The sequence below is a fragment of the Equus asinus genome, chromosome 20 (assembly GCF_041296235.1).
Source record: "Equus asinus isolate D_3611 breed Donkey chromosome 20, EquAss-T2T_v2, whole genome shotgun sequence".
NCBI lineage: Eukaryota > Metazoa > Chordata > Mammalia > Perissodactyla > Equidae > Equus > Equus asinus.
This window is the reverse complement of record NC_091809.1, coordinates 12,958,928-12,971,932: the sequence shown is the minus strand read 5'-3', so window position 1 is coordinate 12,971,932 and position 13,005 is coordinate 12,958,928. Positions and strand designations below refer to the sequence as shown.

The 13,005-nt window shown below is 64.7% G+C and overlaps 2 protein-coding genes across 5 annotated transcripts; one reads left to right on the top strand and one right to left on the bottom strand.

Moving 5' to 3' along the window:
* Positions 1 to 137: 137 nt before the first annotated feature.
* SF3A2 (splicing factor 3a subunit 2) lies at positions 138 to 10,711 on the bottom strand. 4 transcript variants are annotated; one of them, XM_014845709.3, is made up of 9 exons: positions 10,572 to 10,711; positions 5,388 to 5,551; positions 4,686 to 4,757; positions 3,467 to 3,513; positions 3,038 to 3,147; positions 2,009 to 2,058; positions 1,758 to 1,898; positions 1,139 to 1,207; positions 138 to 1,047 (listed from the first exon to the last, which is right to left on the bottom strand). In XM_014845709.3, exons 2-9 carry the CDS (start codon positions 5,511 to 5,513, stop codon positions 268 to 270), a joined length of 1,395 nt encoding a protein of 464 aa, XP_014701195.3. In that variant the 5' UTR covers positions 5,514 to 5,551; positions 10,572 to 10,711; the 3' UTR covers positions 138 to 267. The 4 variants fall into 4 exon arrangements, with proteins under 4 accessions (XP_014701195.3, XP_070347771.1, XP_070347769.1 ...); XM_070491670.1 differs by lacking the exon at positions 10,572 to 10,711 and adding an exon at positions 9,867 to 10,048; XM_070491668.1 differs by lacking the exon at positions 10,572 to 10,711 and adding an exon at positions 10,107 to 10,252 and having other exon boundaries at positions 139 to 1,047.
* PLEKHJ1 (pleckstrin homology domain containing J1) lies at positions 10,692 to 12,928 on the top strand. The gene is made up of 6 exons (XM_044752599.2): positions 10,692 to 10,826; positions 10,919 to 10,986; positions 11,088 to 11,154; positions 12,060 to 12,150; positions 12,230 to 12,293; positions 12,382 to 12,928. The coding sequence occupies exons 1-6, from the start codon at positions 10,733 to 10,735 to the stop codon at positions 12,445 to 12,447; spliced, it is 450 nt and encodes a 149-aa protein (XP_044608534.1). The 5' UTR covers positions 10,692 to 10,732; the 3' UTR covers positions 12,448 to 12,928.
* The last annotated feature ends 77 nt before the right edge of the window (positions 12,929 to 13,005 follow it).

The following is a 13,005-nucleotide window of genomic DNA, read 5'->3' as shown; positions in this document are numbered from 1 at the left end:
ACACCCCAGACCCCCTGCGTGGCTGGCTTGTGGGGCCACAGAGACGCCCGACCCTGAGCCACCCCCACACATGGTGGAGAGCACCCCAAGGCGTCACTGACAGCAAGTGGGTGCTGTCTGCCGGCGCGCACAGCGATCCACTCCAGACATCAGGAAAGCTGTTTAATGCGTTTTGGGGACACGGCTCAGCCCCGTACAGAAGCACGGACTTCACTCCAGGGGAAAATACAGGAATCAGAACCAGACGTGCCAGGATGGTGCAGCTTTTCAGTTGGCAGGGGGAGGGGGAGGAATGCTCCCAGGGCCTTCGGAGGGGAGTGGGGGCCTCAGCATTGGGGGCATGGGAGTCGGGGGGTGGACCCCGGGATTGGAGGGGTGAACTCCAGGAGGCTGGGGGTGGACCCCAGGAGCTGGAGGATGGACCCCAGGAGGGGGAGGGTGGACCCCAGGAGGCTGGGGGTGGATCCCTGGGGCTGGGGGGTGGACCCCAGGAGCTGCTGGATGGACCCCCGGGGCCTGGGGGTGGACCGCAGGAGCTGGTGGGTGCACCCCGGGGGCTGGGGGGTGGACCCCAGCAGATGGGGGAGGATGGACTCCTGGGGCTGGTGGGTGGACCCCTGGGGCCGGTGGGTGGACCCCTGGGGCCGGAGGGTGGACTCCTGGGGCCGGAGGGTGGACCCCGGGAGCAGGAGGGTGGACCCCAGATGCTGGGGGGTGGACCACGGGTGCCGGCGGGTGGACCCCGGGGGCTGGTGGGTGGACCCCAGATGCTGGGGGGTGGACCACGGGTGCTGGGGGGTGGACCCCGGGGGCTGGCGGGGGCAGCTGGGGGGGGCCCGGGGGGCCCGAAGGTGCAGGCCCACTAGGCGGCATGGGTGGCAGAGGCAGGCCTCCGGGTGGGGGTGGGGGCAAGGACTCGGGCAGTGGTGGCCGAGGGGGCAAGCCATTCATCAGCGGGGGCGGGGGCCGCTTCACTCCAGGAGGCCCGGCTGGGAGGCTCGGTGGTGCCGGTGGCTTCTCCATCTTAAAGTGGAACTGGAGAAAAAACTGGAGAGACAGCAGAGGCTGAGCCGGCCCGCAGAGCCTCGGGGGGGGACAGGCTGGCCCGGCAGCTGCCGAAGGCCCCGGAGCGGCTTACCTGCTTGGTCTCCCGGTTCCAGTGAGTCCAAAACTTGCCTTCAGCCTTGTCAATCTCCCTGCTGGGCACCTGCATGGGGAGGGGCAGAGCCGGGCCTTCAGGACCACGAGGGTGGACCGGGGCACGGAGCTCAAGGGCGTCCCTGCCTGCCCCTCGGCCTCAGAGCAGGCCCGGCGGGGAGGCCCTCTGTGAGGGACCCGGGCTTGGTCTCGGGCTGACGGACTCAGCTTACGATCCAGCTCTGCTGCTTAGCACCCTGCAACCCAGGGACGCCGTGCCCTACGCTGTCCTGTCCGTCCTGCGTGTCCAGGCACAGAACGCGGTTACAGACCCCCCGGACAGCCCGGCCACGGGGGCCACTCGCTGCTGGGTGTCTTGGGGCACCCACCTCGGGCATGCAACCCCCAGCCCTGGCTGCACCGTTTGTCCCACTCTCAAGAGGCACGTATCCACTGAGGGGGCCCTGGAGGGGCCGGGAGCCACCTGCCTGCCCCGAGCAGACCCCTCAGCTCACTGCCCGCATCATGGGCCTGGCAGGGCAGGGACGTGGGGACCTGGAAGGCAATGGTCTCATAGGGCCCTGGCGCAGCGGGGACCTGGGGACTGGGGGACCGTGTACCTTGAAGGCGATGGTCTCGTAGGGCTCGGCGGCCATCAGCAGGTACTGCCAGCGCCGGTCCGGAGGCTCGATCCTCTGCTCGTAGGCGGACATGAAGCGGTGGCGTGGCATGATGCCCTCGGCGATCTCTGGGTAGTCAATCTGCAGGGACACAGCCAGGTGGCAGCAGCGCCCGCAAGCTCCCATTGGAGCAGCGAGCGGAGCCTGGCAGCCCCTGCCCTACCCCACCCCGGCCCCAGGCCCTGTCTCACCTGGAAGAGGAGGCTCTGCTGGCCCATCTCCGTGTCCCTCTGCTTGGTCACTGCAACACACGAGGGTCTCAGGGCCAGGCCGGCTCGTCCTCCCCAAAGCTCAGGGGGCCTGGGGGGCTCTACCGCCACCCACTAACAGGAAGGCAGACGCCAGGAGAGGTTGCCCAGCCGGTGAACTGGAGCCCTGCCCAGGCCAGGAGGGTGCACTGCAGGGGACGGCCCAGGTGCGTGGCGGTGGGGCAGGAGAGGCCTGTCGCCCTCACCCCTGGAGGCCTGGGGGCACCGAGCACACGGGCCAGTGCAGCCTGTACCCCTGCTTCTGGGAGAGGACGCCCTTCCCAGTAGAGCTGTGGCTTCTAGGCTCTTTTCCACGCCACCCCCCGACGCCTCCGCGCTACAGAGACCAGACAGCCTATCATGGTCAAAGGCCTTTGGGGGCCTCCCCAAGTGGATGCTGCCGTCCCAGCCCTGGTTCACAGAGCAGGCCTGCCCCGGGGCCTCTGCACGCTGTCTCCTGTCTGGACCAGTCACACACAGGCCGTCCCCACCTCCTACACGGACACCAGCCAGGCAGCTTTCCTCCATTTCTCCCTCCCTTGTAGCTCCCTGCAACAGTCTCCTGAATTCCGGCGGGCGCGTGCCCCGCTCTGAGCCAGGGAACCAGGGCGCTCCCCTGCCAGCGGTTCCACTGACAGCTGCTGCTCACACGACCTCACCTCCCCTGCTCTCTCTGCTCAGGTCGAGGGGCCGCAACCCGGTCCCCAGTCCAGAGGAAAGGGATGCACCAGGCTCACTGGCCCCTTTCACGCTCCCCCTCAGCCCCAGGAGAGTCATGGTCATAGCTCCCCCGACACGGCGCAGGGATACTGGGGTCCTCACGGGGGAGGAGGGGAGGATTTGGCCCCAGGAGAGGAATTCTTCTGAGGGAAACGGTGGCAGGCTCCCCAGAGGGCGGGGCGGGGCGGGGTCCCGGGCAGAGGGCTCCTCAGGCCCGGCGCCAGCTGCAGGCCCAGCCCCCTGCACACTCACCTTTGTAGCCCGGGCGGCCGATCTTCACAAACTTCTTCACCTCCACCTTGACCTTCTCCGGCGCCGGCTGGGCGGGGGCCTCCTTGGCCTCCTTGGCTGCTCGCCGGGCCCTGCAGGCCGGACAGACACAGCACTGCGGCCCCTCCCCACAGCCGCCAAGGCCACAGGCCCAGGTGCCGGGAGCCGCCCCGCTCTGCCCCTGGAGCCTGGAGCTCATCTGCATGGTGAGGGGGAGGGGACAGGCCTGGCCACCTTTCTCCTCCTATCATGTTGCCCACTGTCCCTTTCTGAGAACCCCAGAGCCCCCCACTACAGAAAAGCTTCCACACTGGGTGAAAAGGGCCTCCAGCCCCGGTGGGTCCGCCCGCCTGTCTCCCCACGCTGGCCCGAGGCGCCGGCTGGGCACGGGAAGGGCGGCGAGGCACTCACAAGTTGGTCTGATGCTTCTTGCCCTGGGTGTGCGCGAGGTAACTGCCCTGCAGCGGGAAGAGGGGCACACGACGAAGGACAAAGTGAGCAGGAGAGAGAGGAGGAGCCGGTCTCTGTCCACAGGGCCCAGGACAAGGGCACCCGGAGGTGGCCGGACAGACAGGCCCCGCGGATCTGCACAGAACAGAACGAGACACACACGAAGCCAGAGAGGACGAGCCCCCAGTGCCGGGTCTCAGAGCCGAGGGACCCGGAAGTCTCTCCCACCACTGGGGACACCGAGGGGCCTGCTGGACTGAGAACGCTCCGTGGCAATGGCTGGAAAGTCCACACAGGAGCAGCCCTGTGACCCTGCGGTTCCATTCTGATGACCCCACAGGAAGCTCTCCGACGGGGGCAGGATGAGACATACAGATTGTGGTTCTCAACTGGCAAGGACTGTTCTGACCACTCAGGGGACGTCTGTGGCTGTCACACTGGGGGTGCTCCTGGCATCGAGTGGGTGGGGCCAGGGATGCTGCTCAACGGCCCCCACAGCGCCCAGCACGGCCCCCCAGAGAGTGACCCGGCCCTGATGTCCGCAGTGCCAGGGGGACCCAGACAGCCGAGACTGTTCGGGTCGCCACTGTTTGCAGCTGTGAACAGACTGGAAGGCGAACCAAACCTTCGAACACGGAAAAGGACAAATGAAACCTACGGGATAGTGGACAAGCTGCCCATGGGAGCATTCATTGAATGGTCATTCAACCTTCCGGTTTTCAGAAGACGAGAACCAGAGCCGCACCAACTAAATCTCGAGAACCCAAGGTGGGATGTTTTGGGCTGTGCCCCACGTTCGCAGACACACACACATAGCCGCGGCATTAACGGTACTGAAGGAAAGGGAACTGGGAGGAGGCTCAGCGAAGCCACAGCGCTGGGGGCCTCCAGGGGCGGGGACAGAGGGGGCCTGGCCTCCACCTGGCACCAGCAGGCCTTTGCCCTCAGCTCTGAGTGGTGGCCCCAGGCAGAGCCCCTTTGTCCTCGGCTGCATTCCCGACGGCGTCCCAGAATTAGCCAGGCAAGAGCTGCGAGGACGAGGATGGGGGAGCCGGGGGTGGGCGCAGCGAGCCCCGCCTGAGAGCTGGGATGGCGGCACTGGACCGGGGGTGGGGGTGGGACAGGGGAGGGCCTGTGTGGGAGCGGGCGGTGGGCCAGCAGCCCGGGGCTGGGCACACACCTCATTGTTGTGGAGCGTCAGGCACAGCTTGCACTCGTACGAGCCCAGGTGGTTTTTCATGAAGTAGGGGTCCTGGGTGGGAGGGAAGCAGACTCCATCAGATGGCGGGAGGTGGTGCCCCCCACCCCGCAGGCGAGGCCTCCTGTGTGGGGGCTGAGGGGCGGCTGTCTTCCCCGTGAGCACACGTTCCCGGGAAGGAGCACTAGGAGCAGCCCGGGGCCCGGCAGGAGCCCCTAAGGCAGCAGCGCTCGCCCCCTGGATCGTGGAAATGCAGAGCCCGCTCGGCAGGCGGGGTGCCGACCCTCTGCATCCGCAACGCGCTTGCGGGGGGGAGTGTCTGTGGGGAGTCCCTGGCCCCACATGCGTGGAACTTTGGGACTAGAAAGAGGCAGAGCTGAACCAGCACTGCCAGTTGTCCCTCTCCCGGGCCGGCCGAGGACCTGCCCGCCAACCCTGGCAGCACCCCCAGCGTCGCCGCACACAGGCGGCAGAGGAGGAGCGCTGGACCAGATGCCCTGAGCCCCGTCTCAGTGAGCGGGCAGGGCTCCTGGCCCGACAGCTGATTCGCCACCAACAGAGGCAGCAGCACACCAGCCGTGGCTCAATCCTGAGTCCACTACCCGGCCTGAAACCTCCGAGACAGCCGTCTACACCCCCCCCACCTGGTCCTCTGGGGAAGGCGGGGGGCGGGGCAGCACCCACCTTGTTGATGTCAATGGTCTCCAGCGCCAGCTGCCGAAGGCGCTCCCTGCGGTCGCGGTTGCTCTCGGAGGAGGAGGCCACGCCCCCGCTCCCAGTCTTGCCCCCGGGGCGATGCTGGAAGTCCATGGTGAAGGCCTTGGGGCTTGATCAGACTGGGACGCAACCTGCGGAGGCCCAGTGAGAGGGTGTAAGGCGGCGGCAGGGGCTGGGGCCTCCCCGGGCAGGCGGAACCCCCTGGCTCCAGCCCCCTGCACTCAGGACCAGTCTGCAGCCCTCTCTTCCAGCAGGCCGAGGGCCCACGGTGGGCCAGGCCCACAGGAGAAGGAATAAGGATAAACAAGGACAACGGGGCATCTCCAGGGACCAAGGGGGTGGACTGGAGGGACGTCACCCCAGCCGAGGAGTGCCAAGCCCAGGGGCCCGAAATGGCAACGGGGAAGATGAGCCCAAGTGCTCACTGATGAGTCTCACCTCCTCCAAGGAGCCTCCCCGGACAGCCCGAGCCAGGGTGTTCCCTCTCCTCGGAACTCCCTTCCCGCTTGTCTACACTCGCTTCTCCCAGCCAACCTCACCTCTGCTGCTTGGGCTCAGCTGTGAGCTTGTGGAGGCAAGGCGGACACACATCTATCCTCTTATTCGCCCTACTGCCTCACGCACCGGAGGCCTTCCAGACCTGTGTGCGGCCGAGGAAGGCTCTCCTGGGTCCTCCACATCCTCTTCCAGCCCCTCGTCAGCCAGCCCTGCCCCTGGGCGTCCCACAGTCAGGCTCAGCCCAAACCCACCGTCCAGGCACCTCTCGCTGATTTCCCAACACTCTCCCTCTGGATTAGCCTATGGTATCTTGTCTCTGTTGGAGTGAGCTCACAGGGACAGGGCCCAGGAGTGAACACGACCCCTAAAGACGTCCCCGTCCTCGTCCCGGGACCTGCAGATGTGTCACCTCACAGGGTAACTTTGCAGGTGATACTGAGTAAAGGACACTGAGATGGGGGGTGACCCTGGATTCCCGGGGCCCAGGGTCATCCCAGGGTCCTGAGCAGAGGGAGGCGGGAGGGTCAGAGACAGAGATGGAGATGCTGCGCTGCTGGCCGTGCGGACGGAGGAAGAGGCCCCGAGCCCAGGACGCAGCGCCTCTGGAAGCTGGAGGAGGCAGGACACGCTCCTCCCCTGGGGCCTCCGGGAGGACCCGCCCTGCCCACCCTGGGTTTAGGACTCCAGACCCCAGAACCTGAGACGATAAACGTATATTTTTTTAAGCCGCTGAGTTTGTGGTGATTTGCTGCAGCAGCCACAGGACACCACCACATGGGGTACAGGCCAGTAGTGAAGTGGGGTCACGCCCCCGGAGGACCAGACTTTTTATTTCACACAAATCCACTCACAGCTGCCAACTGTTCAATCTCGTCGGCCACAGCGTGAGACAAACCCCCACTGACTATCAGCCTCGCTTCATCAAACAAAGGACACTTCAACGTGCAAAGAGGACACGATACCAGGACAGCCCCGTGCCAGGAACGCAGCCTGCCCGCCCAGTGGAACCCTCCTGCCTGGCCACGCTCCCCGACACCAGGGAAACCACGCCTGGCACCTGCCGTGGCTGTTGGCCCAGGCCGCCCTGAACTCCGTGATCCCACTGCCAGTGCTGACCACAGGCCCCTGGGGGAAGGCCCCGAGTCCAGCAGCACATCCGCCCTGTGGGGACGCACCTCGACATCCCTGCCGTCAAGGGATGGGAAGCTCACACCAGGCACGTGTGAGACTGAAGGGTGCGACCCGCTCTCCAGCCCCAACCAGAGCAAGAATCCAGAGGCCCGGGAGCCGGCTCCCTCGGGTGACAGATGATAGGCCTCCCCTGGAGAAACTCCCACGGTGGCAGAGGATGGCGTTCACCCCAACACTGAATACTGGGGGCTTCTGAGGGGGACTGTGCTCTGATCAGCACAGCTGGCCAACAGGTACCTGGAGAGGTGCTTGACATCACGCACCATGAGGGACACGCAGGTCAGCCCACAGCGGGACGCTACCCACAGCGGTCAGGAGGGTGGGGATCAAAAGCAAAGACAACCACAGCCAGCTCGCACTCTGGGAGTGAGCGCCGGTCAGACTAGGGACCTGCGGCACAGCTTCTGGGGCTGGGACAGAGAGCCACCAGTCTGCTGATGTCCTATTTCCCGCCACATGTCAGTGCCATCTTCAGAACACTCTCCTGGCCCCATGGTTGGGAAGAGCTGGAAAAGTGACTCAGAAGGCAACGTGCTAGCCAAGCCAAGAGCGCCGATCTGTTTGGGGATGAGCCCAGTTCCTTCCTAAATGGCCAGACCCCGCTCCTCGGTCCCAGCGGCTGGCTGGGAATGTGCACAGGGGTCGCAGGGGGAACCTGCTCAGAGAACCTGATGGGCTCAAGGGAACCCAAACGAAGACATTTGCTCACTGCTCACCAAACGAGGGAAAACCAGTAACTCCCGGAAACCGAAACTGCTGGTTACTCGCAGCCCACTGAGCACAGGTAATCGCTCCCACCTGGACTGAAACGAGAGCCCTCGCCCCAAGGGGAAGGTCACATGCCCAGGCACCCTCGACTCCCTGGCAGGGCAGTTTTATTCTCAGGAGAATTGGGACGATGGGCCTCCCAGCCTAGAGAGCCCAGGGTGAGGGCCAGGCTGAAAAGCCGGGATTCCATGAACATCTGCCCAGGGAACGGCTGGCAGTATGACCCCCACGCCGCGGCCAGAGGGCGGAGGCCCAGCCCGAGCCCCCAGCCCAGGGGACACCACGACTCTCTTCTGGGGAGAGCACCCTCAGACACTGACGGCTGGGGTCCCCCATAGCCCAAAGAAAACACCAGCTCCCGTGGGGCCTGCCGAGCCGGAGGCGCACCAGACGAGGAGCAGAGCTGGCGACTCTAGTTACGCAGATGTGAAGAGCCAGCACGGATCCGAGGAAGAAGGGGCCTCAAAAGGAGATGCCGACATCCTCCTTAAGTGTCAGGAAAGTCACCTGCCCTCCCAGGAAACCAGAACAGGAGGCCAAAGGTCAGCACGGCAAAGTAAGACCAGAACGAACCCTTGGAAAGTAAAGACCAGGTGATCCCAACCAAAAATGGAGTATGGGCGCTCGGAGATAAGAGTCAAAGAAATCTTTCACAGAGGAGGAAAGAAAAGGAAAAAGCAGGTGGCACAGCGAGAAACTGGATGAAGTTCCAGAGTGGGGACAGAAAGAAACACGGAGTGTGCCATCACACAAGCAACATCCGAACACGATCAGGCAAAAAAAAAGAAACCGTCCCAGGAACGAAAGGACCTATTCTTCCAACAGAACAGCCTTACCCAGGTCAACACACAAAAAGACCCTCAATAAATGGATCCCGAAACTCCACAACACGAAGGAAAGCCGGCAACTTTTTACTGCACAGAGAGAAAATCAGAAACAAGAGATCAGAAACCAGAATAGGACCAGACCGTTCAGAATGGGACTGAAAACCTACGGCGTGCAAATGTTTTCACGGTTCTCAAGACGGATTTTCAATCTAGAATTTTACACCCAAATTTCTAGCTCTGAGGGTCAATAAAGCCGTTTTCATGTAACCAAGGACTCAAACCAATCAGTAGGTTTCTTAAAAGCTCTTTCAACCTGCGGAAAAGCACACGTGTGTGGTGTTGGAGCTTTGAGAGAAAAACTAATAACGGGCAAAAAAAAGCAGTCCCATAGGAAAAACGAGGAAATCGGGGGAATTCAGAACGCTACGAGAACCACGACATGGTTAAACACGCTGTTATTTTCCGTCTTAGGAAACGGGACTAAGGCTTCGACTACAGCTCGGGGTTGGAGCTTTGAGAGAAAAACTAATAACGGGCAAAAAAAAGCAGTCCCATAGGAAAAACGAGGAAATCGGGGGAATTCAGAACGCTACGAGAACCACGACATGGTTAAACACGCTGTTATTTTCCGTCTTAGGAAACGGGACTAAGGCTTCGACTACACGATCGGGGCCTGGAGGGTCAAAGTGGAGCGGGTGGGCGAGGGGCAGAAATAACCGCCATCAGTCACGGTGGGCAGTCAGTAGGTCGCGTCTAAAACCGACACACGCAGAAAGCGTTCGGGTTTTTACAAAGATGAAGGGTGGCACTTAGAATATTAGGGGAGGAGCGGCCTCTGCGGCGGGACGACGGCGCAGGGACCAATGACAGTTTTTGGTGAACACGCTATTACCCCCGTAAGCCCGGCAGACGGAACATTTCCGGGGGCTCCTCTCGGGGGCTCCGCGCGGCCAAAGGGCAGAAGAGGGAAGCGGGCATCAGGGTCATTTAAGCTCGGGGCCTCGCTCGCCAGACGGGGCCAGCTAACGGGCTCCGGGTGCCCTCGGCGCGGGGCTGGGCGCTCCGAACTGACCTGGAGCCGGTGACCGCCGCGACCCCCATCCCACAGTTACCGGAACTGGGGTTCCCAGGGGACCCCGGACGGCAGAGCCAGTCAACTAACACTCAGATAGAGGGCAGGAGCCCCGGCCCCAAGGCGGCGACCCCGACTCTTCGGGCCTCTGGAGGGAGAGCTCCGAGCGGGCAGGGGGCGACGGGACGCAGAGGCCCCAGACCCCGGGGAGGGGGCGCCCCCCGCCGCAGGCGCCCCTCGCCCACGTCCGCTCCCCTCCAGGGAACCCCGGGCTCCGGGGCCCCCGCCCCCGCCCCCGCCGCTCCTTTCCCGTGCCTGAGGCCGAGATACCGTTGTCTTTTCAGCCGCCACCGGCACCGCCACGACTTCGTCCTGCGCACGCGCGCCGCGAGCTAAGGAAGCACTTCCGGAGGCAAACGGGGCGGGGCCTCCGGTGTGCGCATGCCCACGCCGTCTGGCGGCCTGGGGAGGACGCTCTAGAGGCGCGAGGAGAAAGGGGAGGGGCTAAGAGTGAGGGCTGGAAGCAGAAGTGCGCGTGCGCACCAGGCTCTTGCCAACCCTCGGGCTGCTCCAACTCGCGCGACGCCAGTTCTCGCGGGAGGGAGGGCTGCGACTCGCCCACGGCCCGCCTGGTCCTGTCCGCTTCAGTAAAGGGGGTGCTTTATTCTGTTTCCACCCTGGGTCTGGCTTATTTCATGGTTATATATAACGACCGTCCGTCTCGCCTACTATCCCGTACGGCCCACAACGGCTTCGCTCCGCCCGGGTGACCCCTCTGACGTCAGCGCCACGTACCGGTGACTGACAGGCCGAGCGGAGACGCGGCCCGCGAGCGCGCAGGCGCAGTAGCTCCGGGAGCGCTTCCGGGACGGCGCCGTGGGACTTTTCTGGCGCGATCGGGGACGGCGGCCGAGAGGGCGCGGCCCGGGGTCCGCGTTCTGGGTCTCGGCGGCGCTATGCGCTACAACGAGAAGGAGCTGCAGGCGCTGTCCCGGCAGCCGGCCGAGCTGGCGGCCGAGCTGGGCATGCGGGGCCCCAAGAAGGGCAGCGGTGAGAGGGGCCGGGCCAGGCCGGGGGGGCCGGGGCGGGGAGGGCGGCCGCCGAGTCCGCCGAGCCCGCGCGAGCCCGCCCTGTGCCCGCAGTGGTGAAGCGGCGGCTGGTGAAGCTGGTGGTCAACTTCCTCTTCTACTTCCGGACGGACGAGGCCGAGGTAGGGGGGCGGGGGCGGGCCGGGGTCGGGGAGGAGTCGGGGTCGGGGCCGGGGTCGGGGTCCCCGCCGCGGTCCGCCCCCATCGCCCCGTCTGCCCCCAGCCCGTCGGAGCCTTGCTGCTGGAGCACTGCAAAGTCGCCCAGGAAGAGCCCAGCGGCTTCTCCATCAGTGAGTGTCCATCACCGAGTGCGGGGGGGCGGGGACGAGGCCCGCCGTGACCCAGCTCCGCCCGGCCCCGCCCCAGAAACGGAGTCCCCCGTCCCGGGCAGCGGCCCCGCCGGGCTCACTCGGCCGGGCCGCTGCCCTGGGGGCTCAGGCTGGGCGCACCCGTCGCAGCCGCTTCCGAGCTGCCACCCCGAACGCCGCCTCTTGCTGGGGAACACTGCCCTCTCGGGGTGCCTCGCTGTTGTCTCATCTGCCCTCGGTGCCCGGCCCTCTGCTGGCCCCCCGCCTCCCCCTGCCGGAGGATTGTCCTGGGCGGTCCGGAGAGGGGCTGGAATCTGCGGGGGAAGGAGGAGCCGCTTCTAGTTTTCCGCGGCTACGGGCTGGGAGGCCTAAACGGCAGTAATTCATCTTTCTCGGTTCTGGAGGGTAGAAGTCCGGGGGGCGGGGCTGGGGCAGGGCAGGTGCGCTCCGAGGGAGAATCTGTTCCATGTCTCTCCCGGCTTCTGGGGGTCGCTGGCTGTCCCTGGTGTCCGTTGCCTCATAGGAGCATCACCCCATCTCTGCCTCCGTCTTCACATGGCCTTTCCCCTTGTTTATGTCCAAGTGTCCCATTTTTATAAGGACTCCAGCCGTGTTGGATTAGAGTCCCCTGTATTCCAGTGTGACGTCATCTTCACTGGTTACACTTCCAATGATCATCTATCCAAATATGCTCACGTCACCAGTTCCCAGGTGCCAGGACATATCCTTTTGGGGGACACAGTTCGATTCACGACTGGCAGCAAGGGATGAGCCCGTGCTGGGGCTGGAGGAGGGGACAGTTGTGGACGGTGGCAACGGGAAGCTGAGGCCTGTGGCTGTCTGGGGGGTGGGCGTGAGCGGGGACGCACGGGGGCCACTCTCTGCAGGCTTCGTCGAGGACCCGGAGAGGAAGTACCGCTTTGAGTGCCACAGCGAGGAGCAGTGTCAGGAGTGGATAGGGGCTCTCCGTCGAGCCAGGTGGGGCACAGGCCAGCCTGGGGGGCCCCGGGCGGGGCCAGAGCAGGGCCCTGTGAGCGCAGGCTGCTTTCTTCCCCAGCTACGAGTTCATGCGGAGGAGCCTCATCTTCTACAGGAATGAGATCCAGAAGGTGACCGGCAAGGTGCGCACGGGGGCCGGGGCGGGGGTACAGCGGCCGGAGGTGCAGGCCTCCTGGGCCAGGGCTCACACCTCCCTGTCCACCCACACAGGACCCCCTGGAGCAGTTCGGCATATCGGAGGAGGCCAGGTTCCAGCTGAGCGGTTTGCAGGCCTGAGTCCCGGCTCTGGTTCCTCTGATTTCCCACTGGGGCTGGGGCGAACCCTCCTCACCCTCGCTGGGCCCTGGGTTTCCTGGCCGCGCCTGAATTTGCCGCGGGAGGTGTTTTGGTTTAAAGACTTCAAAAGCCCAAGGCTGCCAGAGGTGGGCAGTAAGGTCTCCTCCCCATGCCTCAGGGCCCACTGGACTGGCCTGGCACCTCTTGGTGCCACATGCTGCTGCCGAGGACGAGTGTCCACTCCCAGGAGCTGTGCCGGGCCCCTCGGGCACGTCTGTCCAGGGCCTGGTAGGCCCCTGGGGCTGGCGCAGCTCTCCTGCCCTGCGCAGGCTGAATGTACAAAGCTAGACGATGCTGTGAAGGGCTTGGGAGCCGTGCCTCCCGGGCCACTGTGAATTCTCCTGCTGACAGGGCGGGCCCTGGCCGGACATCTCCGGCTGGCGTGCTCCTTCTGTTCGAATAAAGGTACCTCTTTTCCACACGGGGCGGTGGTGCAGTGAATGCAGAGGCATGTGTGTCCACAGGCCGGCGGTCCAAGGCGGTCGGAGCAGTTTCCCC

Coding starts and splice junctions, on each gene's coding strand:
- PLEKHJ1 (XM_044752599.2), top strand. CDS start 10,733: ATGCGCTACAACGAGAAGGAGCTGCAGGCGCTGTCCCGGCAGCCGGCC. Junction 10,827..10,918: donor GGGCCCCAAGAAGGGCAGCG/GTGAGAGGGGCC, acceptor CTGTGCCCGCAG/TGGTGAAGCGGCGGCTGGTG. Junction 12,151..12,229: donor GGGGCTCTCCGTCGAGCCAG/GTGGGGCACAGG, acceptor TTTCTTCCCCAG/CTACGAGTTCATGCGGAGGA.
- SF3A2 (XM_014845709.3), bottom strand. CDS start 5,513: ATGGACTTCCAGCATCGCCCCGGGGGCAAGACTGGGAGCGGGGGCGTG. Junction 3,514..4,685: donor TGACGCTCCACAACAATGAG/GTGTGTGCCCAG, acceptor TTCCCGCTGCAG/GGCAGTTACCTCGCGCACAC. Junction 3,148..3,466: donor AAGAAGCATCAGACCAACTT/GTGAGTGCCTCG, acceptor TCCGGCCTGCAG/GGCCCGGCGAGCAGCCAAGG.